The sequence below is a fragment of the Macaca fascicularis genome, chromosome 11 (assembly GCF_037993035.2).
Source record: "Macaca fascicularis isolate 582-1 chromosome 11, T2T-MFA8v1.1".
NCBI classification, from domain to species: domain Eukaryota; kingdom Metazoa; phylum Chordata; class Mammalia; order Primates; family Cercopithecidae; genus Macaca; species Macaca fascicularis.
Genome location: NC_088385.1, coordinates 15,675,884 through 15,702,846, shown reverse-complemented (window position 1 = coordinate 15,702,846; position 26,963 = coordinate 15,675,884). Strand labels below are relative to the sequence as shown.

Genomic DNA, 26,963 nt, shown 5'->3' with positions numbered 1-26,963 from the left:
AGAAGCAACTGGAACCAGGCAATTTGGTGTGGCACATGCGGCAACGAAATTTCACTAACATGTCATCTTCTTGTCTGCTGAAGACCACAATTGGATTGGACTTGGATTGAATCACTGGGCTCAGGGCAAACATCTTGGCTGAGTCATTACAAACACAAGTTATCTGCAGGGCTCTCCAAGGACTACCTCGGCATCTGCTCCCAGAAGCTGCACGGGGAGACAGGGCTCTCCCAGGTGTGGCATTTGCTCCCTGAAGGGAGCCAGAATTCCATGCAAAGAGAAAGAAGGGGTATGGGTGTGGGTTTGGGGCTCATTATGGGCCTCAGGGAAGTTGAAGGAATCAATAACACAAACAAGTGAATAGGAATTCACTGTTGGTTGGGGGCCATGGTGGCTCACACCTGCAATCCCAACACTTTAAGAGGCCACAGTGGGAGGATTGCTTGGGCCCAGGAGTTCAAGACCAGCCTGTGCAATATAGTGAGACCCCGTCTCTACAAAAAAAAAAAAAATTCAAAAATTAGTCAAGCATGGTGGCACATGCCTCTAGTCCCAGCAACTCAGGAGGCTGAGTGGGAGGATCGCTTGAGCTCAGAAAATGGAGGCTGCAGTGAGCTGAGATCACACCACTACACTCCAGCCTAGGCGACAGAGCGAGATCCTGTCTTAAAAATAATTAAAATGAAGAATTAACTGTTTACTGGATCCTGAAAAGACTGGCTGAATCTGGTCAACTGTGAGAAAAGTTAAAAGATGAATGGAAAATAAACTATCAGGCTGGGCATGGTGGCTCATGCTTGCAGTCCCAGCACTTTGGGAGGCAGAGGCAGGAGGATAGCTTGAGCCCAGCAGTTCAAGACCAGCCTGCGCAACATAAGGAGAACCTGTCTCTACAATTTTTTTTAACTAGCATTGTGTGGTGGCGTGCACCTCTGGTCCCAGTCAGTACTCGAAAGGCCGAAGGAGGAAGACCACCTGAGCCCAGGAGGTCGAGGCTGCAGAGAGCCGTGATCGTACCACTGCACTCCAGGCTGGGTGACAGAGCCAGATCCTATCTCAAAAGAAAAAAGAATTACATTTAAAAATTTTTTAATGTTTTTAAAGAAAATCTCAGTAAAGGGGAGCATGTAAGAACTGGATGAAACTGGCCGGGCGCGGTGGCTCAAGCCTGTAATCCCAGCACTTTGGGAGGCTGAGGCGGGTGGATCACGAGGTCAGGAGATGGAGACTATCCTGGCTAACATGGTGAAACCCCGTCTCTACTAAAAATACAAAAAACTAGCCGGGCGTGGTGGCGGGCGCCTGTAGTCTCAGCTACTTGGGAGGCTGAGGCGGGAGAATGGCGTGAACCCGGGAGGCGGAGCTTGCAGTGAGCCGAGATCACGCCACTGCACTCCAGCCTGGGAGACACAGCGAGACTCCGTCTCAAAAAAAAAAAAAAAAAAAAAAAAGAACTGGATGAAACCTTGAATACATTATGATGTGAAACCAAGTATATCAAAAGATAGTGCTTGAAAACAACAAATGTTACCACCTGACTCAGACTTCTTTATCGTTGTTTTATTTAAAATGTTATTGTCTCTGATTAGAAAATACAGTCATGAGGGCTAAAACTTGAAATGATGTGAAAATGCATCCATTAAGCAGTGTTGCCCCACCACCCTCTCCGTCAGTCCTATCTCATGGTGGTGGGGAAAATGAAGACAGAACTCTTTGCCTTGCTTTGCAATCCCTCCTTTGAAGGCCTTCTGTCCCAGGAAGCCAATGTTCATTTGATGTGGAAGAGGGACCTGTGTTTAACCAGAAGCTGTCCTCCCCTCGATCCCCTTCCCATGGCTTACACGCCGAAGGGAGAGGAGATGACCAGAGGAGAAATCAGGGGAAGAAAAGGCAATGGGGGAGGCAAAGGGAAAAGAGAGGAACACTTAAAATATACAGTGACATTTGAGTAGGATTCTCTACTCCAAGACTTCTCTGGGAAAAGTGTCCGAACTGAGCACACAGGTGCTGATGGTAGAAACAACACAGAACCAAAACCCTGATCTAGTTGCATTAACTCCATTAGGCCTGAGTTCCTCTGTAAAATGAAGACTGTGGAGGCACCAACTGGAGGATTTCTGTGACCTTCTCAAACTCTAAAATTTTTGTCACTGGACTGTTCCACTTTGAAGGGTCAAGAAAGAAATCTGGAGGTTGCAGAAATCAGGGTCAGGCACACACACACGCAATCCAGCAGCATCCTTGGAACATCCTGAAGTTAAGAAAGGCACAGCACTGTCTGCCCGGGATAGAAGGAATTCCAGAAAACAGCCACGAGGTTGGGTCACAGAATTTCCAAAGAGGGCAATCTACAAACTGGGGGTTGATTTCCCGGTTCCTGGATCTTAGCAGTCAACACTCCAGAAGGTTTTTTTTTTTTTTTTTTTCTGGAGCTGCCACCTCCAATTCTGAAATAATCCCATGTTTCAGAATGGGGCCGGAACGGTGGCAAACCTGCAGACCCTGGCGGCAACAGCAGGGCAAGGAAGGGAAAGGTCAGCTGGGCACAGGCCAGTTCTCAGCAGTAATGACAGGTCTAGAAATGAAGGAAGGAAGCTCAGAATGAATGCACGGGGGAAATGGGTTTTGCTGATGCATTTCCAGGGCCGGGCCGTACTCTTTGTTTTGGCACACTGTTCCTGACAAACAGCCAGTGTTCTCTACACATAAATACTAGTCGACGTTAACAACAACAGCATATGAGACCGTTCTCCATAAAGATGCCAGATTGCATGCAAATGGACTGGAAATACCTTGGAGGGTTTCACAAAAATAAGACAAAGGGCAAAGGAACTCTGCCAAAGGAGATGGAGAGCAATTCTTTAAAGATAGTAGGAGGGAGGAAGCAAAGAGCTCATAAATACAAGCCTCTTAAAATGGGACGCATTTACCTCGCGCCTACTGGGTGTCTGCAGCTCAGCTTGGTGCCCCACACAGGAAAGCGGCTTTAAGAGGCTGCCTTTGCAAGGCTCCGAGGCCCCGAAGGTTGATGCCTGGAGTGTCAGCGCCATCTAGTGGAAACATGGGGTATGGTCGCTTTGGACAGCCTCAGTCTAAAATGAGAGGCAGAGACAAACGGTCTATTTCGCATCTCACTATGAAAGATGAGAGAAAGGCTGTTGAGTTTTATTTCATCATCGCCCGTTTAGGTCAAAGAGATGCCACTTTGGCTCCCAGCCATCAATCAACTGGTAATAACCAAGGACCAGGCTGGACTCCATTTGCACATTCCATTTCAGCCCAGGTAGGGATGGAGACAATAACGGCTTCGGAATCTTCTTCTCCAGTTTGATTCTCAGATGCCAAAGCCTCCAGGCCATGAGCGGTCCCTACTTAAACAGAATAGCAATCCTTTGGTACCCTCTCCAAAGAAAAGAAAGAGTAAAAAAAAATAATTTTTATAAAGAGCTTATTTATGTGCAGAAGGTGTGAGACCTGAAGATGAGTTAACAGCCACAGCAGGGGGAGGAGGGGTGACAGGTACTGCTCAAATGAGCAGCAACCTTTGGCCACCTGGCAAGAACAGGCATTCAGTGCAGGGCTGGCCTGCTTGTGCGGGCTCCAGAGACCACTGTGTTTCTTAGAAGGGAAACAATGGGGCAGGGCACGGTGGCTCATGCCCGTAATCCCAGCACTTTCAGAAGCCAAGGGAGGTGGATTACGAGGTTTGGAGTTCGAGACCAGCCTGGCCCATATAGTGAAACCCTGTCTCTAAAAATACAAAAATTAGCCGAGCATGGTGGAGGAGGAGGAGGGCGGGGCGGGGCGGGGCGGGGCGGGGAGAAGGAGAATAAGGAGGAGGAGGAGAGGGGGAGGAGAAAGGAAGAAGGAACAAGGAGAAACAACAGTCCAGAGATGATACCATTTCTGGGGAAAGAGGTTGACTTGAGGAAGGCAGTCATGGGGATAAAAGCTCCCACAGATCCTTTTCCCTAAAAAGAAAGCAGGCCGGGTGCAGTAGCTCACACCTGTAATCCCAGCACTTGTGGGAGGCCAAAGCAGGAGAATCTCTTGAGTTCAAGACCAACCTGGGCGACACAGCAAGACCCCCAACTCTACAAAAAATATATTTTTTGTGTTTGGTTTTCAAGAAGTGATTCAAATTGCTGCTCAGATTTTAAAACTTACTGTAACTATCAGTGTAAAGACCCATGCCTGGATCCTGTTTCATTTTTATACCAACTTGGTAAAAATGCTGTTCTTGACACCCTGTCCTCCCTATCCTCCCTCAAACCACATGTGATCTCTGAAGAAATAAAATTAGCCGAGTGTGATGGTGCATGTCTGTGGTCCCAGCTGCTCAGGAGACTGAGGCAGGAGAATCACTGGAGCACAGGAGGTTGAGGCTGCAGTGAGCTATGACTGTGCCACCGCACTCCAACCTGGGCCATAGAGCTAGACCCTGTCTCAAAAAAATGCCAATCCAGAGTATTTTGTGATTTTACCTTTTACTACTCCTCCCTTGCTTTGTTGGTAGTATGAAGACCAGAGAAGGAAAGAAAAGATGAAAGGGAAGCTGGGCACGGTGATTCCCGCCTGTAATTCCAGCACTTTGGGAGGCCGAGGTGGGAGGATCACTTAAGATCAGGAGTTCAAGACCAGCCTGGCCAACACGGTGAAACCTCATCTCTACTAAACTACACAATTTAGCCAGGCGTGGTGGCGCACTCCTGTAATCCCAGCTACTCAGAAGGCTGAGGCACGAAAATCGCTTGAACCTGGGAGGCGGAGGCTGCAGTGAGCCGAGATCATGCCACTGCACTCCAGCCTGGGCGACAGAGTGAGACTCTATCTTAAAAAAAAAAAGAAAGAAAGAAAGAAAGTGGGGAGGGAATATGCATTTCTTGAGTCCCTAGCCTATGATAGATAATATATGTGAAACCACATTGCTTTCTTCTCACAACAAACCTCATTAGGTCACACCTCCTGGGAAAGACCAGACGGATCTGTGTCACTATGTGGCCTTCCCCCTTTTCAGTACAAAGCTAGGCTAATCTTAGTGCAAAGCCTACCAACCAAACCTTTGTGGCATATAAACATCCCTAACTCAGCACATCATCCGTTCACCTCCACCTCCCTCGCCTCTGCCTCACTCTGGTTTTTCCTTTTGATGAAAAGCAGAGCGTCAGGCTCTTAGGAAGTAACTCCCTGACTTAGCTACACATTTTTACACGTCACTCAGTTTCTGTGTAGAGGGATTATGTTTTTTCCATAACCAAAGAGAGATTTCCTATTGCTCTGCCCTACCGAGCTATTTCTCGGATTAAGTCAATTATCATGGTTAAGTATCATGTCTTTGCCGAGAGACATTTGTGAACTAATTCTGTCAAATAGGGGATCTGGATTTGTCCTCTCCCACAATTAGACCTTGGGTGAAACATGAAACCGGCTTGAGCTCCCCTCCCTGCCTTTCCTGGGCTGCCAAACCCCAAGCCAAGGTTGCCACTCCTCTGCCTTGCTGGAGTAAAACCTCAGGCCCCGTGACGATCCTGGCTCTCTCACCAATGACAACCTCGAAAATTAGGGGAAACACACTTGTTTTAGAGGCAACAGGACAGACACATGAAGAAGGGTCAAGTACAAAGCCAAAGGAAGTGAACTTGAACTTCAGCTCCAACATGAAGCTCGCAGGGCAGCCCGTGTTCTCTCCCCCAGCGTCTAATGCTCACTACTGGTAACTGCTGCCACCACCGTGAAAGAGTGGCCACCACATCTTTATTGCATACTCAGGTGAATAACTTATTACACAATGAACACTCCTCTGTTAGGAGACCACGCCCACTTACAGAATGCAGCCGTGAATGCGGTAAATCTATTTACAGAGGCTGGGGTGCAAGACAGAGAAGTATCAGCCCCAGGAATTTAGAGTAAGAATGATCTGCAAATTCTCCTGACAAGGAGCAACTGGGCCTGGGCCAGTGAGGTCTGAAACAATCCCTGGCAGAGCGTAGGGGGAGATTAGATCTGGGAATTGACAGCAAGTCTGGGGACGGTGCAAGAAGAGAGAGGTGACCTGCGAATTGGTGCTGGGGAGCTGCTGAGGCCCAATGTGGGGCAGCACCAGAGAGATGAGTAAATGTAGGGTGATCTTTTAGCCTTGCCTACCCAGGCAAGAAGGGTTGGGGAGCGGGGGTGCCAGCAAGTTGGTTCCAGTGTAGATTCAGGCCAGTGGGTTGAGAGACAGGCCTGTGCTGTTTTTGTTCAGATGTGCAGGTCTTCTCTGGGCCAAGCAATCCTCACAAAAGCCACTGTGACTTAGAGGAGCAGGCCCCTAGAGCTGTGTGAGCCAACGTGCGCTCAGATGACCAGACCTTTAGTCCATGGAAAGTAACAGCAAGAGTAAGGGTCTAGGCCGGGAGCTGTGGCTCATGCCTGTAGTCCCAGCACTTTGGGAGGCGGAGATGGGAGGACTGCTCGAGCACGGGAGGTCGAGGCTGCAGTGGGCTGTGATCACACCACTGCACTCAAGCCTGGGTGACAGAGCAAGATCCTGTTTCAAAAAACAAACAAAAAGAGTAAGGGTCTAAACTTGAGTTGCCTGAGACTCCCACTTAAAAGAAGTATCCTAAGGATGAGAAAAAAAAAAAAAACACCACAGGCCGCTAAGAACTGGAGTCGTGTTAGTCCACATCAGCCCCAGCATGGAAGAATTGTGGTTGACGTGGGAGGGAGGCAAGCTCTTCCCGTAGCGTATTGTACAGTTTTCTCAGAAGACTCAAGATTTCGCCCACATCCCTTTGAGCTCCCGCTGGATCTGCCGCCCAGCTGTGTTTGTCCCAGTCTTCAGGACAGAGTTAGCTGCCCTCTTTCTTTCCTCCGTAGTCATTGTAAGGGCTCGGCCAAGCGTGGGCTCGTGGGATGGAGAATTCCTTTTGGGGAGGCTGGTTATGAAAAAGAAACAATCATATCGTGAAACCCACTCCAGTTCCTGCCATCTCAACAGGTCTCCAGTCTGGGCAGGAGTCTCAATTCCTTCCCCTTCTCCCAGGCCTCCCACCCCCAAGTCCTCTCTATGCCAAGCTCTCCTTCTTCCCCACTAACCCCATGAGGCCAATTAGAGGAAAGAAGACCCATCATTCCTTCAAGTGGCCATCTAGGGGCCATCAGAATGGCAATATCGCCTGTTTCCAAAGGATCAGTGTTCCTGAGGGGCTAATGCCTTTGACGAAGAGGGAGAAAAAAAAATCACGTACCTGCAGCTGGAAATGTGTGGAATAGGGGGCATAGAGCGTGTCCCCTGTCTCTTCAAAACCTGAAACAGAGGGAGAGGAGAAATGAAAGCACTGGGGCCCCCACCTGTGTTCACCCCGTTGTATCACTGATCACAATGTGACATCTTGCCCATTTAACTGCCTGTCTCTCCAGCAGACCTTAAGTTTCTTGCAGGGAGAGAGACTAGGTCCCCAAGCCTAGGACCAGGCACAAAGCAAACACAATAGTGGTTGAATGAATGAATAACTATAATGACTAGGGACACCCTTTTTCAGAACTTCACCAGAGCCCCACCTCATCCTAGGACCATTTCAAAAGCACATTTGAAAATGAACTGGAGGCCGGGCGCGGTGGCTCAAGCCTGTAATCCCAGCACTTTGGGAGGCTGAGGCGGGTGGATCACGAGGTCAGGAGATCGAGACTATCCTGGCTAACACAGTGAAACCCCGTCTCTACTAAAAATACAAAAAACTAGCCGGGCGTGGTGGCGGGCGCCTGTAGTCTCAGCTACTCGGGAGGCTGAGGCGGGAGAATGGCATGAACCCGGGAGGCGGAGCTTGCAGTGAGCCGAGATCACGCCACTGCTGCACTCCAGCCTGGGAGACACAGCGAGACTCCGTCTCAAAAAAAAAAAAAAAAAAAAAAAAGAAAATGAACCGGGCACGGTGGCTCTCATGCCTGTAATCCCAGCACTTTGGGAGGCCGAAGCAGGCAGATCACAAGGTCAGGAGATCGAGAACATCCTGGCTAACGCGGTGAAACTCTGTCTCTACTAAAAATACAAAAAATTAAGCCGGGCGTGGTGGCTCATGCCTGTAATCCCAGCACTTTCGGAGGCCGAGGCAGACGGATCACGAGGTCAGGAGATCAAGACCATCCTGGCCAACATGGTGAAACCCCATCTCTACTAAAAATACAAAAAATTATCCGGGCGTGGTGGTGGGAGACTGTAGTCCCAGCTACTTGGGAGGCTGAGGTAGGAGAATTGCATGAACCCAGGAGGCGGAGCTTGCAGTGAGTAGAGATCGCACCACTGCACTCCAGCCTGGGCAACACAACAAGACTCCGTCTCAAAAAAAAAAAAAAGAAAAGAAAAGTCATAAAAACCAGTCATTTCAGATATAAATCTGGCCAGGGGTGTACCTACAGTGAATCTCACTGGGGATTTACCTATTTCCTTAACTGCCTGACAAGGAAAATATGTACATATTTGTATCATTTTCTTTGGGAAGAGCAGGATTGATGAGCAACTGTTTTCTGTGTATTTGGGGAAAATCAGAGGCTTGGGAAAGAAGGATAAACACATGCAATCATCATGAATGCAATTCAAAGCAATTCGTTTATTTCCCACCAAATTTACCTGCCCAATTTGCTGAATAAACACTTAAACACCTTTATGTAAGAGATCGTGAAGCACATAAGGATTAACCAGAATGATCCCTCCTTGCAGCTGACGCTGGAGAGTGAGGAACATATGACAGGCCCATAAATAACAATGCAATGAGACAGACACTGATAAGAGCATTTCAAAGTCCTACAGATGCACAGGGTGGAATGAGTACCAGGGGTAACTAGGGAATGCCTGATCCTGGAGAAGGGCAGAAGAGGGAGACAGCTACGCCAGGCAGAGGACAGACACACCTGGAGCACGGGCACAGGCAGGAAAGCGCGGTGACTTGGTTTATCTGGACTGAGAGCAAAGCTTCAGAGGTTGTTGGTTCCAACTGTGGAAGGGCTCAGGAAGGATTTGATGGGATGGGGTGGATCATGGGACCCAGGGAGGAAAGTGAGCAGCAAAACATGGAGGCCAGAGCAGCATTTTAAGGGAGAAAGCTGACAGTGGTCCATAAAATGAATGAAGGAAGGAAGACTCGTCAGTGAATGAGAACAGGAAGTCCAGGAGTGAGGTGATGGAGTGAAGCCACGGAACGGACAGGAGGGGCTGGGTGGTTCAATAACCTCCCTTCAGACTTCCAAGTGCCCTAGAAAGGGACCACAGTTGCAGTGAGTAGCACCAGGAAGTTCCACACCTCAGGCTTAAGAGCAAAGGAAAGACCTATTTTTAGCTGGCGCTAAGAACGTGGCCTTGGAGGTTCCTTATTCCTATCCCAAAACCACCCACTCCCTGTGATTAGACATAAAGGTCAGGGTAACCCTGGAGACCAATGATTAGGTCCCTATGAGCAGGGGCACTTTCTGGCCATCAGTTTAGCCTCTTTTGCTTATGAAAACAACACGAGAATATCTGGCTTCTCACAACTCCAGACAAGAGCAAAATCATTTGATTTTTTTTTTTTTTTTTAAATAGAGATGAGGTCTTGCTATTTTGCCCAAGTTGGTCTCAAACTTCTGGGCTCAAGCAATCCTCCCACCTCAGCCTCCCAGGGTGCTAGGATTACAGGCGTGAGCCACCATGCCTGGCCTGAATCATTTGATTCTTGTATGTCAGCTATGATCTGTTCCTTCCCATGGGCCCAGAAGCACACACAAAAAAATGTGGTTCTTTGCACTAAACCAGAATCCTTACCAATTTTAAGAAGACATCCTGCTGGTTTGTGATAAAAGGGCTTTCTCCCTTCTCTGCTCTGTGATCACTGCAGGAAATCATGGCTTGGTTTCATGCACTGAAATCTACAAAGGCTCTACATTTCTGGAAGGAATGCCTCGCTATCTTTTACAAAAAACACAATCTCACCTACTTATTGCTGGGAATTTGTCTCGTTATCCCTTTTCTATTTCTTTGCTGCATCTTATTTTGATGCACAGAAAGCTCTGAGGTGTTCTGCCCCACAGGAAATTACACCACAAGAAAGGGGAAGTGAGGAGGGCTCTCCCCTGTCTACACCAATTGTACAAAGTACTCAGTAAAGATCCAGAGGCCAGCTTCTTGTTCTACTTGTCTCTAACAGGCTGGATGATTTTAAGAAAGATCTGAGCCTTAAGGAACTTACCTAGTCTATCAAGAGTATAATCTGGAAAATCTTGCATGTTCCTTACAGTTATAACATCCTATGATTCTCCCCCACCTTTCTACAAGGGATTCTCTGCCTAGCCAGGCTGTGTCTGTACCTTGAGTGATTTCCTCTTGAGAGTAGGCTCTGTTCTCCACACCATAGCTCTTCTTCATGAGTTGAGGTTTACAGAAAGAATCCTCAACAGGATAATCCATGGGGTTTCGTTGCTTTGTGAGCAGCCAAAACTCAGGACTAACATAAGCCAACAGGAAGACCCAGCCATTGGCAGCCAAGGCAGAGCTGAGGATGGTGTCATCCCACCTGCGGTCAAAGTCAGGAAGCATGAGCAGGGTGATCCAGGCCACCCAGATGGCAATGGAGAGGAGCATCGTGAGGTAGATGTGGGCCCCATGTCTCTTCCAGCCCGTGAAGGAACCACAGAAGGTGAAGGAGGACATGAGGAAGGTCAGCGCCATCAAGAAGAGGACATAGATGAGCAGGAGGACAAAGTCTTCGTTGCGACGAGGAGCGGAAAGCTCAGAAAAGACATTGACGTTGGTCCTATTCATGGTCAGGACAATATATTCAATAGCGATGACATCCTGGACGAGGCTGAAGCCCACGGCGAGACCCAGAATCACCAACAGGGAGAGGGGCTTCCTCCCCCGGACGAGCTGGGTCAGATTGAGAGCATGAGCCAGCAGGCAGGAGAAGCAGATGGAGAAGAGGATCCCAAAGAGGAAGAAGCGTGTGGGCCCCGTGCTCCCGTCCAGTCTGATGATGAAGGCGAAGGTGAGGCCAAAGATGCCCAGCACACCCAGGAGGAAGAGAAACTGAGTCGGGAGCATTTTTCGCCTGTTGGAGTCCTGCACCTTGCAGACGAGGAGTGGGAGAGCAAGCATGAAGGCCACCGAGGTCACAACCCCCGCTGCGGCCAGCGTTTCTAGGACGATGCCCCAAGCTTCAGCCTTATCACAAAGTCTGTGGTACCTGGATATCAGGCCACTGTGGCAACCATCAGGGACTGTTGTAGCCATTCTGGACCTGCAGAAAAGGAATGTTGGTGTGGGGAGAAGGTGGTGAGTCTCCTAACACAGTCCTCAGACATAGAAGACTAAAAAAGGATTAGGAAACGAATTTTGCCTGTTTAGCCAGGGTTTTGACTTTGAGCTTACTACATTAAGTAAAGCTACTAACTTTCCCCTATCTCCTGTAGTAAATTCTAAAACCTGTTGAAGAACAGGAAGAAATCTCGTGTGTCCCTTCCCCCAGTTAAACTATCTTAATAGTTACCTTAAAGCCAGAGAACCTGAACACTCTGAAGAGGTATTTTGAAGCTTAATTTCAAAAAACTTCACAGGGCTGGAGGTGTTGGCTCATGCTACTATAATCCCAGCACCTCGGGAGGCTGAGGCAATGGGATCATTTGCTCTCAGAAGTTTGAGACCAGACTGGGCAATGTAACAAGACTCCATCTTTATATGAAAAATTAGGGCCGGGCGCGGTGGCTCAAGCCTGTAATCCCAGCACTTTGGGAGGCCAAGACGGGCGGATCACGAGGTCAGGAGATCGAGACCATCCTGGCTAACACGGTGAAACCCTGTCTCTACTAAAAAATACAAAAAACTAGCCGGGCGAGGTGGCAGGCGCCTGTAGTCCCAGCTACTCGGGAGGCTGAGGCAGGAGAATGGCGTGAACCCAGGAGGCGGAGCTTGCAGTGAGCCGAGATCTGGCCACTGCACTCCAGCCTGGGCAACAGAGCAAGACTCCGTCTCAAAAAAAAAAAAAAAAGAAAAGAAAAATTAGCTGGGCATGGTGGCACGCACCTGTAGTCCCAGCTACTCAAAAGGCTGAGGTGGGAAGATCACTTGAGCCCAGGAGTTCAAGGATGCAGTGAGCAATGATCACATCACCGCACCCCAGCCTGGGCAACAGAGCAAGACCCTGTCTCTTGAAATATATATATATATATTACAAATAACCTGCCAGGGATCCTGATTTTTTTTTGCTAGTGTTTTCTTAGGAATTAGTGAACATGGAACTATCTAAGCTTGAAGTTAACACTTTAATCATAATTTCGCAGCCTCTACCTTTGGCCCTGATCCAGTTATTTGTAAGCATCCTAGTCTCTCATGGTTAAGAGGAGTCATCTGGATGGCAGATTTTTCTTTTTTTTTTTTTTTTTTTTTTTTTTTTTGAGATGGAGTCTTGCTCTGTCACCCAGGCTGGAGTGCAGTGGCACAATCTCGGCTCACTGCAAGCTCCACCTCCCGGGTTCAAGTGATTCTCCTGCCTCAGCCTCCCGAGGAGCTGGTACCACGCCACCACCACGCCTGGCTAACTTTTTTTTTTTTTGTATTTTTAGTAGAGATGGGGTTTCACCGTGTTCGCCAGGATGGTCTCTGAATGGTAGATTTTTCTACAGAAGGCCAAGCATGGCCAGGCGTGGTGGCTCAAGCCTGTAATCCCAGCACTTTGGGAGGCCGAGACGGGTGGATCACGAGGTCAGGAGATCGAGACCATCCTGGCTAACACGGTGAAACCCCATCTCTACTAAAAAATACAAAAAACTAGCCGGGCGAGGTGGCGGGCGCCTGTAGTCCCAGCTACTCGGGAGGCTGAGGCAGGAGAATGGCATGAACCCGGGAGGCGGAGCTTGCAGTGAGCCGAGATCCGGCCACTGCACTCCAGCCTGGGCGACAGAGCGAGACTCCGTCTCAAAAAAAAAAAAAAAAAAAAAAGAAGGCCAAGCATTCCCTTCCGAGCCAGTGGCTGCGTCCTCTTCTTAGGCTCTGTGGTCTCAGAATGATTCTGCCCCTCCTCCTTAAGATTTGGTTTTTTTTTTTTTTTTTTTTTGGAGACGGAGTTTCGCTCTTTTTGCCCAGGCTGGAGTGCAATGGCACAATCTTGGCTCACCGCAACCTCCGTCTCCTAGGTTCAAGCAATTCTCCTGCCTCAGCCTCCTGAGCAGCTGGGATTACAGGCATGCGCCACGACGTCCGGCTGATTTTGTATTTTTAGTAGAGACGGGGTTTCTGCATGTAGGCCAGGCTGGTCTTAAACTCCCGACCTCAGGTGATCCGCCCGCCTCAGCCTCCCAAAGTGCTGGGATTACAGGTGTGAGCCACCGTGCCCGGCCTCCTCCTTAAGATGTATAAAGATGGCTCCATTAATTCCAAAAAATTATGAAAGGGGTCTCGTCTGTCATAACCAGCTCTAAATTGGCTACCTGTAAAGATGAAAGTCCTGGATGGCACATAAACAGCAGGTAATCAAACAAAAAATAATCTTCATAGCTAACATGCTAATTTTTAGTATGGCTCCAATGTTTACTCCTTTTTTTGGGAGGTGGGGGGAACAGAGCCTCGCGCTCTGTCACCCAGGCTGGAGTGCAGTGGCGCGATCTCAACTCACTGCAACCTCCACCTCCTGGGCTCAAGCCATCCTCCCCTGACCTCAGCCTCCTGAGTAGCTGAGACTACAGGCATGCGCCACCACACCCAGCTAATTTTTGTATTTTTTTTGTAGAGATGGGGTTTCACCATGTTACCCAGGCTGGTCTCAAATTCCTGGGCTCAAGCCATCCTCCTGCCTCGGCCTCCCAAAGTGCTGGGATTACAGGTGTTGAGTCACCCCACCCGGCCTCGAATTTTGACTTCTAATCACTCTATGTATACATTACTTACTTCATTTCATAGCAACCCTATGAGGCAAAACTATTATCCCTATTTTACAGATGAGGAAACTGAGGCAGAGAAGTCAAGTTACATGCCCTACATCATACAACCAGGAAATGGCAGAGCCAGGATCTGAATCCAGGTCGTCTAGTGCCAGGACCCAAGCTCTCAAGTACTCTAGGTATCTCCTCTCAAATTAGCCTTAAAATGAGATCTGAGATATCCTTCTCTCTCTCCTCTCTACCTCTCTTTCTCTCTCTCCCTATCCCTGCCCTCATCAGATGCCTCATTATGACCCTGGTTCCATCCTCCTAGTTCAGCCCAGGAGGATAGGAAATCCCAGTAATAGACCATCTACAAAGCGAGAAATCTACTTACTCGGATCATCAGGAATCCACTGGCCGTGTAACAGTTTACTTCCCATATATCTGTCCTTAATCTGTCAGGTGAAAGGCTTCTTTCTCTGCCCCTACAACCTTCGTGTGAATTGTAGACCCAGCTCCTTGAGCATACCCCTAGGAAATCTAAATCCTCAGGATTCAGGGCACAAGTGGGAAGATAAATTGGGAAATTGGAAAAGAGAAAGGAGTGACCCCATTTCCTCAAAACAGGTGGCTCGCAAATTCCAAAGTCAATGTCGAATAAGATGTTGAGCTTCAACAAGGCTAGACATAGCTCTAGGTCCAGTTTCTCAACAATGTCATTCAAATTATTTTATTGCTTCTTTAAGTGTCTTCTACACTATTCTTTCTGTTGTGTTCCATGCTTTTTGGGCATGGAATATTTTTTCTTGAGTTTTTTTGTTTCCCAATGAGATTGTTCACGTGGCATTAAAAAGTTTTGAATGGACTAGAAGAGAACTATGGTGTGGCAGGAAAGAGGCCAGAGTTAGAGGAAGAGAAGGCTCGCAGAGGTCACCTCCAGCCCTAAAGAGGGATAGAGATGATGCAGCAAGAAATCCAAAACAAGAGGAAGAACTGGGTTGGGAAGCAGGAAAAGATACGAAGCATCCACTGAATCCTGCCTCTTTCCTTAGAGCAGAAAAAACAACCTTCTTGGCCGGGCACAGTGGCTCATGCCTATTATTCCAGCACTTTGGGAGGCTGAGGCAGGCAGATCACCTGAGGTCGGGAGTTTGAGACCAGCCTGGCCAACATGGTGAAATCCTGTCTCTACTAAAAATACAAAAATCAGCCGGGCCGGGCGCGGTGGCTCACGCCTGTAATCCCAGCACTTTGGGAGGCCGAGGCGGGCGGATCACAAGGTCAGGAGATCGAGACCACGGTGAAACCCCGTCTCTACTAAAAATACAAAAAATTAGCCGGGCGCGGTTGTGGGCGCCTGTAGTCCCAGCTACTCGGGAGGCTGAGGCAGGAGAATGGCGTGAACCCGGGAGGCGGAGCTTGCAGTGAGCCGAGATCGCGCCACTGCACTCCAGCCTGGGCGACAGAGCGAGACTCCGTCTCAAAAAAAAAAAAAAAATCAGCCAGGCATAGTGGCACGCACCTGTAATCCCAGCTACTCGGAAGGCTGAGGTAGAAGAATCGCTTGAACCCAGGAGACGGAGGTACAGTAAGCAGGGATCATGCCACTGCACTCCAGCCTGGGCGACAGAATGAAACTCCGTCTCAAAAAAAAAAAAACAAAAAAAACCCACGAAATTATCTTTTCCGTTAGAAGAGATAGTCATCTTACCAAAATTATTTAATTCACATAGCAAGTAGGAAAAGATTGTACATATGTATATGTATACATGCAAAATATACATATGTATATGTATATATAAAATATACACATATGTATATGTATATATAAAATATACACATATGTATATATAATATATGCATATATAAAATATATGCATATGCATAAATATGTATGATACACATAAGAATATCATATGAATATATATTATCACAATATTATGTATAGTGTGTTAAAGTGACACCAGATATAGCTTAAATCAATCTTCCTGAATTTTAATAAATTTGGCTCTCCAAGCTTAACTTTATTGTATGTAGTCATTCATTCAACAGATATTTACCGAGCACCACTCTGTGCTGATCACTGCTCTAAGCACTCAGTGGTAAAGGGGGAAACAGACACGTTCCCTACCACAGTAGAAGAGAGAGACGGATGGCACCTGTCACTATGGCCGTGGGCCTCCCCCCACCTTCCCTCACAGTGGGTCTGTCACCTGCACAGTCTGGCCTCCTGGAATCTACACCACAGCCATCACTACCACCAGCAGAGCACAAAGAATGGGCTATACCTCTACAGGGCAGTGCAGAACGAGAAACAGGAGAAAAAGGCAAATGAGGTTCAGATATCGGCAGCCCCTGCAATCCAAGCGCCCAACTCTGATCCGCCTTGCCTACAAATGTCCCCTCTTTGATCCCCTCTTTGACATGGGAAAGGGGAGGTATGAGGGCTCTCCCAGGCTACACCGTGAATGTGGAAGAGGAAGACACTGCCTCACTCAAGGGCTGCGTGGGGAAGGAACTCAGGCCCTGTGCACTTCACTGTAGTCTCTCCACACCCCGGCAGATTAATCACCAGGGCGATGTCTAGCAGGAAAGGTATTTCCCTCTTCCCTTTGATCTCTCCCTCTCCCTGCCCCTCCCTACCAACTGCTCCTTCCCCACCCATCAGGTATTACTGTTGGTGGACAAGTAGCTGTTAATCATAATTACCTGGTCGTTATGAGGGACTTTGAACCTGATGACTCTAAATCTTGACAGAGATTGATGTGGTGTTTGCCTCAAGAACAGTTCTGGTACTGGACAGACAGACGGTAAGGCAGAGCCCCCATCTAGAAGCTACAGGCTCCTCTTCCTGTGCAGTTGCGGAAGAGGGTGCTGTGTCTCAGGGTCTTACAGCACCCACAGACCAGGATCCAACAAGAGCAATGGCAGTGGGTGTAAAGAGAAGAAGTAAACAATTTCCCCAAATTTCACCTCCACCTCCCACCTCCCAATCATGCAAGCGGGAATGGAGAAACAGTTCTTGAAGTGCTTTAAAACATTATTTCGGCCAGGCGCAGTGGCTCATGCCTTTAATCCTAGCACTTTGGAAGACCAAAGCGGGCCGATCTCTTGAGCCCAGGAGTTCAAGACCAGCCTGGGCAAGATGGTGAGACCACTGTCTCTAGAAAAATAAAAATGTAAAAATTAGCCAGGTGCAGTGGGGCACACTTGTAGTCCCAGCTACTCAAGAGGCTGAGGTAGGAGGATTGCTTGAGCCCAGGATTTTGAGGCTGCAGTGAGCTATGATCACATCACTGCACTTCAGCCTGGGAGATAGAATAAGACCATGTCTCTATTTTTAAAATATTAAACATTTTTTTAAAAAACTTGCTTTCATTATAGAAAGTTTTATAATAGAGTCCCATGTATCCAGCACTTCATTTCAAAAATTATTCCTATATGGCCAATTTTGTTTCATCTGCATCCCCTACCCCACTCCCTAGACTATTTTTAAGCAAGTCCCAGACACCATATAATTTTATCTATAAATAGTATGTGTATTTTTTTCTTCTTTTTGAGGCAGAGTTTCACTCTTGTTGCCAGACTGGAGTGCAGTGGCGTGATCTCAGTTCACCGCAACCTCCACCTCCCAGGTTCAAGCGATTCTCCTTCCTCAGCCTCCTGAGTAGCTGGGATTACAGGCATGCACCACCACACCCAGCTAATTTTGTATTTTCAGTAGAGACAGGGTTTCTCCATATTGATCAGGCTGGTCTCAAACTCCTGACCACAGGTGATCGCCCCACTCGGCCTCCCAAAGTGCTGGGATTACAGGCGTGCAGGCGTGAGCCACAATGCCCGGCCCTTTTTTTTTTCTTTTTGAGATAGGTTCTCATTCTGTCGCCCAGGGTGGAGTGCAGTGGTGTGACTGTGGCTCACTGGAGCCTTGACTTCCTGGGCTCAAGGTATCTTCCCACCTCAGCACCCCACCAAGAAGCTGAAACTACAAGTGCATGCCACCACACCTGGCTAATGTTTTTAATCTTTATTTTTTGTAGAGATGGAGTCTTGCTATGTTCCCCAGGCTGGTCTTGAACTCCTGGCTTCAAAGGATCCTCCCCCCTCGGCCTCCCAAAGTGCTGAGATTACAGGTGTGAGCCCCTATGTCCAGCCTAGAATGTCTCTCTAAAAGATATAAAAACTCCTTCTTAACCATATTTTAATAACTAACAAGAATCCTTTATTATCAACTATGTAGTTAGGATTCATATTTCCCAATTATCTCACAAATGTCTTTAAAAAAAAAAAAACCTTCTTAGTAAATTTTTAATCTGGATAACTAATTAGTTTGAAATCATTCTTTTTTTTTTTTTTTTTTTGAGACAGAGTCTTGCCGTGTCTCTCAGACTGGAGAGCAGTGGCGCGATCTCAGCTCACTGCAAGCTCCGCCTCCCGGGTTTACGCCATTCTCCTGCCTCAGCCTCCCGGGTAGCTGGGACTACAGGCGCCCGCCACCTCGCCCGGCTAGTTTTTGTATTTTTAGTAGAGACAGGGTTTCACCGTGTTAGCCCGGATGGTCTCGATCTCCTGACCTCGTGATCCGCCCGTCTCAGCCTCCCAAAGTGCTGGGATTACAGGCGTGAGCCACTGTACCCGGAATTATCATTCTTAATATACCTCTGTTAGCCTCCCCCACCCCATCCCTAAGCTGACAGGGATTGCTTAACAAGTCTAAAATGTTCTGAGTACTTTGAATTTAGTCAGAGGAAAATAAAACTCACTGGAGTTATTAATAAGCGAGTCCGCACTGAAAGGTTACCGTGTTGCCCAGAGAATGACCCACGTAAGGGAACGACACCAGGGGATTGGAAGAGAAGGACAGGCTTCTGAACAACTGAAAAGGATTTCTAGAAAGCAGCATATGAGAGGGAAAAGAGAAGCAATCAGCATTTAGGAATATGAACTGTCTGGAGCTAGAGAAACAGCCTGGGAGAGCAGCAAAGGGTTGGAGCAGGAAGGAGAAAAGAGAATGAGACTAGCGGTGTGGTTTGGATATTATTTGTAACCAAAGTCAAAGGAAGGGAGATCTAGAGTCCAGTCAACAAAGAACTTGCTCCTATAAAGACCAAATGGACCCCACCCCTCCACTTGACTAGATGTCCTTTCCTCCAGGATAGTTTTTTTGTTTTTTGGTTTTTTTGATGCCCAAGTCTGATGAGACACACATCTCATAAACTCTCAGACACTCTCAGCTTTTCCTCCCATAGCGCTTGTTACACAACCCAGTCTGTCAGTAAGTCTGTGTTTCCCTCTAGACTCAAAGGTTCTGTGCAGGCGGAGACTGGAGACTGAGTCATTAAAAGTTCTCTCTCCCCAGCCACTTGCCTAGCACCTGATGCTCAGTAAGTACCTAACCAGAATGGATGAGGCAGCAAGAGAATGGCGCTCAGTGTGTGGCGTAAGGGGAGTCAGGAGGAGGACGGGCTGCTCGTGAGATAGGATAGGATGGGCTGCGCCTGGTTTCCTCTCAAACCCTCAGGCTGCTATCCTTAGGTCTAAACACCCTTCCTCCCACCCTCCTTCTCACATGGGCTGCCAAAAATTGCACTTTGGGTCTGAGATTAGGAGCGCCTGGCCATGTTGGCATCCCGCTCCTATCTTAGTGGCCACAGGTGGCTCCCATGAAAGCATGAATCCTGAGGTTTTACTGGTAAGCAGGAAGGGATTAACTGGGATCCAGTCATGTGCTCCACCCAGTACTCAGTGACTAAACCCTGCACTTTGGAAGGAGATGGTAATGTTTCAGCATGAGTAGCCTCTGGCCATGGGCATGAGCAAAGGACTTTGAATATTAGAACGAGACCCTCTTCACTTATTCCAGCTGCTAACAGTTAACACACAGCCATCCAGTAACACAAAGATGCCCACAGCTGAGACCCTGGAATCACTTGTTGCTGTCTTAAGCCCTTTTGGAATGAATTAGGCATAAAAGAAAGGTGTTTTTTGGGGTTTTTTTTTGGGGGGGGGTGTTGTTGTTGTTGTTGTTGTTGTTGTTTTTTGAGACAGAGTTTTACTGCTGTTGCCCCGACTGGAGTACAGTGGTATGATCTCAGCTCACCGCAACCTCCACCTCCCAGGTTCAAGTGATTCTCCTGCCCCAGCCTCCCGACTAGGTGGGATTACAGGCATGCGCCAAGATACCCAGCTAATTTTGTATTTTTAGTAGAGATGGGGTTTCTCCATGTTGGTCAGGCTGGTCTCGACCTCCCGACATCAGATGATCTACCCACCTCGGCCTCCCAAATTGCTGGGATTATACAGGCATGAGCCACCATGCCCAGCCTCAAAAGAAAGGCTTTAAAAAACCAGTGGGGGAGAGGGAAGGGAAGAATAAGAACAAGAGGAAGAGGGAGGAAAGGAAAATGAGGGATAAGTCACTTCTTGGGCTCAACTCCAAGCCCTCTGTTCCTCCTCCCCTTTAGGGAGAAGGGGCTTCAGCTGCCAGGCTGTGTGAACAAGTAAGTCGCTTGACCTCTCAAAGCCTCCTCTCATCTATAAAATGCAGGATGCGCTGCTGAACTACGTGGTCTGAGCTCATGCTCAGCTCCACCGTTCATGTACAAAACTTCCAGATCTTTCTTTCTCCCCCTCATCCTCACTCTTGCCCCATCTCCTGTCATTAAAAGAATATGTGCCACAAACTCCTATCCAAACTAAAAGCCAGGGCTGGAGGTAAGGTTGAAGGGTCGGAAGAAGAGGCACACCAGGGGACTGCCCGCCTGAAGGACAAAGCCAGAGGCTCCTGGAGCAGCGTTGACTCTAGACATGACCTTGACTGACACACAGCACTGACCACTGTGCAGGGACAAACGTGAACATGTGATGAGTCTCCCGCTTTGGGTTTCTAACCTGAGACTCCTCTTCATGACCAGAGAGATGGGAAGTGTCTAGAGTTGCTTATGACTAGGCCTGGAAGGTTGCCCATGCTGATTCTATGCAGTCCTTCCCAGAGCATCTGCCTCAGCCTCCCAAGTAGGTGTAATCCCAGCTACCTAGGGCCTGGAACCTTGCAAAGACAAACTGACTTTGTCTTCCTTCCTATGAGATTTCTCCCTCCCTATGGGATTTCTCCCATTCTGTCAAAATGTGTCTTTGCACCAGCCCAGCCCTGAAAATGTGTGACTTGCTAGCATGTTCATTTTCTCTGTATTCTCGAATTGCTACATTCAGGCAGTAGTAATAACAGTCATGATGTAATTATGAGTAAGAATAATGACAACCACGGTCACCTCCTAAGTCCTATTATGAGTCAGGCACTATGCTGAGCAGTTATGTGTTTTTTACACATGTTCCATCATTTATATGCTTTTACAACCATTATCTCATTTAACATTCCTATAGCCCATTTTATAGGTGAGAAACCTAACTGAGAGAGAGTAAGGTACATGTCCAGTGTCACATGGTCAGGAAGAATAGCTCTTCGTGAGTAGTCATCATTGTAATTCAATCCTCCTTTTCACCTCTAAATCACTGTCATCACCTCTAGAGCTTTTCTCCCTGACCCCAACCTCTCTCCATGTAAACCACCATATATTCAAGCATTGGCTTGCTGAGAAGTCTCTAAAACAAGCAACCCTCCACCTCTATGCCAGGCAAGCAAATCTTCCTAGAGTTCTGTATTTTCCGTCTGGAAGGGAATTTGGGTTCATTTAAGGTCTTCTCGTGCTCTTTGCCTCAACACATGAATTATTCTCCTAACCAGAAAGATCCTCTCCCTCCTGTTTATGATCCACTTACCATATTTCTGCAAAACTTTGCCCAAGATTTAACCTCTATCATGAGTTTTTTGAATTATTATTATTATTACTATTAATTCTATAGCTTTTTTTTTTTTTTTTTTTTTTTTTTAAGGCAAAGTCTTGCTCTGTCGCCCAGGCTGGAGTGCAGTGGCACAATCTCAGCTCACTGCAGTCTCTGCCTCCCGGGTTAAAGTGATTCTTGTGCCTCAACCTCCTAAGTAGCTTGGATTACAAGCATGCGCCCCCACACCTGGCTAATTATTATATTTTTAGTAGAGGCAGTGTTTTGCTATGTTGGCCAAGCTGGTCTCGAACTCCTGGGCTCAAGTGATCCACCCGCCTCAGCCTTCCCAAGTGCTAGGATTACAGGCATGAGCCATCACACCTAGGCTTGAAATCCTATTGCACTCTAAATGTGTTGATCTCTTCATAGTTTTTACAATTAAATATTTCTTGGCACTCAAGTTTTTCCATATCTGTGTTATATATTACAAATTAATATCAGTGCTGAGCTGCCTATCAGAAAACAAGCTTCTTAAGAAAATAGAGCAAACTTGTATTTGTTGGTATCCCCCTTACTCTGTACTCTATGCAGTGAGTGCTGAGCAAATGCTTTGGACTAAGACTGAGTGCTGAATATTTACCCAAAGCAAGTTATTTATTAGTAAGTGTGAGTAATGGCGAGGAAAATTTTTTGAAGACGAATATGTGCTGATGTTAATCCTCATATTTCCACTCAGGCTGAGTTCTTTTAAGGGAGAAGTCCCACAGAAATCCCTCTGTCCTTGATAAAGGGTTAATTATAAATGCAAAGTGACTACAGGGAAATCTCCAGGATCCCCTATTCTGGGTAGCCATCCCAATTCTGATGACATCAAAGGGATTAATCATGGCAATAACTTATGAATAACATCTGAATAACATGAATTGAGTTTCTATGTAATAATGAGAGAAAATAAGTCATGATAGCACCACAGACAGATCAAAACAAGTATAACCACGGTGTTCATTCTAATTTCTACACTTCCAGGTAGTTCCCTAGGCGTATTACCATCTTCCTGTCACTCTAAACAAAGCATGTAGACTCGAGTAATGTGAATGTAAAGTGAAATACTGGAAATCATTTTTTAAAAATAAAGCTTAATATTTTGAGTATAGCTTCTAAATCTCTTATGCCCAGAATTCAAAGAAATGAAATTTCCAGAAAATAGGAAAATAAAGTGAAGTCCTCTACTAGTATACTACTTTTTTTTTTTTTTTTTTTTTTGGCTCACTCGTTGCCCAATGGGATCTTGGCTCACTGCAAGCTCCGCCTCCCAGGTTCATACCATTCTCCTGACTCAGCCTCCCGAGTAGCTGGAACTACAGGCATCTGCCACTATGTCTGGCTAATTTTTTTTTTTTTTTTTTTTTTTTTTTTTTTTTTTTTTGTATTTTTAGTAGAGACAGAGTTTCACTGTGTTAGCCAGGATGGTCTTGAACTGCTGACCTCGTGATCAGCCCGCTTTGGCCTCCCAAAGTGCTGGGATTACAGGTGTGAACCACCACGCCAGCCCTCTACTAGTATACTATCTTAAGGCTCTCAAAGATCCCTTCATTTAAATATCTTATTCTGATACATAAGGGTAATATTCACTGGATCCAACAAGTTCAAAGCTAAACTGATCACCTCTCCTTACAAGCTTATCTTTCCAAGCCTGGAGAACGGCACTACCATCTACTCAGTTGCCTAGTATATCTAAAAATATGAAATATACTATGTAATGCAGAAGGAGATGGAGATGACCAAACCATATGGCCTAAAATTAGATGACAATAACAAGAAACTATTATTACAAGAAATGTAAATGGTAACTGTTTTATTTAAAAAAAAAAAAAAAAAAAAGGCCAGGCACGGTGGCTCCTGCCTGCAATCCCAGCACTTTGGGAGGCCAAGGTGGGCGGATCCCAAGGTCAGGAGATCAAGACCATCCTGGCTAACACAGGGAAACCCCGTCTCTACTAAAAATACAAAAAAAATTAGCTGGGCATGGTGGTGGGCGCCTGTAGTCCCAGCTACTCGGGAGGCTGAGGCAGGAGAATGGCGTGAACCCGGGAGGCGGAGCTTGCAGATCTCGCCACTGCACTCCAGCCTGGGCAAGAGCGAGACTCTGTCTCAAAAAAAAAAAAAAAAAAAAGACTAAACTATATCATACCTAGAAGAACCTAACCTAAAACAAAAAGATACGCAAGAGTTAAAAGCAAAAGAACAGAAAGAAATGAAAATAAATTCAAAAAGAAGAAATACTAACAGGTAATATTTATTTAATAAGTATTATGTGTCAGACACAAAGTTAAATAGGTTATTCAAGGTAAAATAATTAAGCAGAAGTTGAGGTTTTCATATCATACAAAGTTGTAATCAAAGTAAAAAGGCATTATATTGACCAAAAAGCTTGTTTTACAATAATTAGGGATGCTCTACACTGAAGATAAAATATACAATATGAATAAGAACATGGTAAAATTGTGTAAATGTTCTATGGATACTTTAATAGAAATATTCTGTCTTCATATCTTATTAGATCTCCATTACTAATCATATATAATTCAGATCCTCTATATCAGTGATCAGCGTAGATTTTCTGTAAAGGGCCAGATTAGAAGCAATTTAGACTCTGCAAGCCACACATTTGTAGCATGAAAGCAGCAAAGATGATACATAAACAAATGAGCATTGCTGTGTTTCAGTAAAATGGTGGATTACAGGTGGTGGCTTATGCCTATGCTCCCAGCACTTTGGGAGGCCAAGGCAGGCAGATCACCTGAGGTCAGAAGTTTGAGTCCAGTCTAGCCAACATGGTGAAACCCCGTCTCTACTAAAAATACAAAAATTACCCAGGCATGGTTGCGAGCGCCTGTAATCCCAGCTACTTGGGAGCCTGAGGCAGGAGAATGGCTTGAACCAGGGAGGCGGAGGTTGCAGTGAGTTGAGATCTCATCACTGCACTCCAGCCAGGGCTGGAGATAAGAGTGAGACTCCATCTCAAAAAAAACAAAAACAATTAAAAAAAAAAAAAAAACCACTTTATTTACAAAAAGAGGCTATAGGTCATATTTGGTCCATGGACCATATTTTGCCATCCCTACTCTATTATGATTGCTTAATAGGAACTATGGTCCATGGGCCAAATGGAACATTTGCCAAAAAATGAGCAGATTTAGAATACAAAGGCAAATCTGGAATTCTAAAATAAGAAATGTACAGACCATATAGTCTGACCACAGTGCAATAAAAATAAGAACAAAAGAAACTAACACCCTGAACTACTCAGGAAATCAAAGACTCCTCAAGCAAAAATACTATTCAATTTATTATTTACTATACCACCATATGAATTCCTCAGCTTAATCTGTGGACTTTAAATAGTAGCGGACTCAGAATGAGAAGAATAAAATCACGCCGTCAAAATTGTTCTTCATACCTTGTAGTCTTTGATTACCATTAAAGACTAGAATACAAAAAAAGCCAGTTCTGAGGAGGACTTCCAAGGTGACGTGTGCAGATAGAGAGGGGCTAGAATCTAAACACAGGAGAGGAAATTGGGGGCCTCCCCAAGATCCCTATGAGGAACTCAGGCCCAGCCCCTTGGCTGATCACAGTTTCCTGTTCCTGCGGACCTGGGAGGAGAAATCAGTCTTCCTGACTCAAGGCTGAGAGCTCTTCCCAGGAAACAAAAGGGTTCTGCTCATTCTATTCTGCCCTTGAAGCACTCACCTCTCCGCACCCTTGGAGGGGCCCCTTGTCTCCCAGGTAGCGCCCCTCCCGGCCATTCCTTCTCCTCATTCCTTCCCTCACCTAGCAGACACCGGCATTCAAACCTGGAGGTTGTATGCCCCCTTTGCCCTCACCCCTCCGGTGGTCCCTAGCCCATTGTATCTGAAGTGACTGGTGTTCCCCTTCAGGAATGAACCCATAGCAGTGGCTGATTCGGCCGAACCCCTCAACAGGTGTGTTGTTTACACAAGCCTCTGAGGAGAAAATCAGCCTGGAAAGAAGTCAGGAATCGAAAGCCCTTCAAATTTCTTGATTCTGAACAGGTTTCAGCTGTTGGCTAGCCTTTCCCATCGATGTTTAGAGCTGTGTGCGAGCCTTTCCCATGGATGTTTAAAGCTATTTGTGGCCGGGCGTGGTGGCTCACACCTGTAATCCTAGCACTTTGGGAGGCTGACGCAGGCGGATCACCTGAGGTCGGGAGTTCGAGACCAACCTGACCAACATGGGGAAACCCCGTCTCTACTAAAAATACAAAATTAACCAGGTGTGGTGGCACATGCCTGTAATCCCAGCTACTCAGGAGGCTGAGGCAGGAGAATCGCTTGAACCCAGGAGGCAGAGGTGGTGGTGAGCTGAGATCAGGCCATTGCACTCCAGCCTGGGCAACAAGAGGGAAAGATGGTCTCAAAAAATAAAATAAAATAAAATAAAGCTATTTGCCAGCCTTCCCCAAGGACGTTTAAGGGACCAGATTGAACAGCATCTACGCTATTCCCAAGTCCTTTCTATAAAGTTGTGGGTGGAAGGTGAGCTCTTAGTGCGCATTCAACTTCCTTCTGTCCCAGGTTCCTGAGCAACTCAAGGGACACCAGAGTGGAACTGACCGCCACACACATCAAGAGAAAAGGGATGGGCTTCCAGATCTAATTCGCAAAACTCAGAAAGGCTTTTTGCAGTATCTGGGTAAAGTAGCAGCTGTCACCGTGTCCTCCCTCCTGCCCCTGCCCCTTGTTTCCCACTCCCCCTCCACTCCCAGTTCCTTTGGGTCCTCTGAGATCTCTCTCCCTCTATTCTTTTCCTTCAGAGTGATCCCAGAGCCGCTCACCTCCTGCCTGGCCGGATTCCACCTACTCAAAGTTTGTAGAATGTGTCCGAGCAGAAACTATTACCCTGATCATCTCTTTGCTCTCCGCGTCTATCTTAGTCTGGGAAACCCGCAAAGGAAAAAAAAAAAAAAAAAAAAAAAAAAAAAAAAAAAAAAAAAAAAAAAAATTTAAGTTGTTAAACTAGAGGAACTGTTTCCTAGGGAATTTTCTTCTCATAGCCAACTGTATTCCATTACCAAGATTTCTCTCCTCTTCTATCCCACCCCTCCCAAGGCCCTGCTCTCCCCAGACGATTTAAATCCAGAGGCCCGAGCACTCTGCGCTCCCGGCGCCTCACTTACCCTAGCGCCCAGGCGTTGGCCGTGAACTTGGTGCCGCTTCCCGCGCGCAAGAGGGCAGCAGGCGAGCTCCTCAGTGCTGGGGGCGCCCTCGGACAGCTATCCCGCTCTCCCG

General features: G+C 46.8%; 1 protein-coding gene across 3 annotated transcripts; it reads right to left on the bottom strand.

The window, feature by feature from the left end:
* Positions 1-1,539: 1,539 nt before the first annotated feature.
* Positions 1,540-26,954, bottom strand: GPRC5A (G protein-coupled receptor class C group 5 member A). 3 transcript variants are annotated; one of them, XM_045364775.2, is made up of 6 exons: positions 26,852-26,954; positions 26,510-26,609; positions 16,576-16,754; positions 10,321-11,249; positions 7,233-7,291; positions 1,540-6,920 (listed from the first exon to the last, which is right to left on the bottom strand). In XM_045364775.2, the coding sequence occupies exons 4-6, from the start codon at positions 11,240-11,242 to the stop codon at positions 6,834-6,836; spliced, it is 1,068 nt and encodes a 355-aa protein (XP_045220710.2). In that variant the 5' UTR covers positions 11,243-11,249; positions 16,576-16,754; positions 26,510-26,609; positions 26,852-26,954; the 3' UTR covers positions 1,540-6,833. The 3 variants fall into 3 exon arrangements, with proteins under 3 accessions (XP_045220710.2, XP_045220709.2, XP_005570246.3); XM_045364774.2 differs by lacking the exon at positions 26,510-26,609; XM_005570189.4 differs by lacking the exons at positions 16,576-16,754; positions 26,510-26,609.
* Positions 26,955-26,963: the final 9 nt, after the last annotated feature.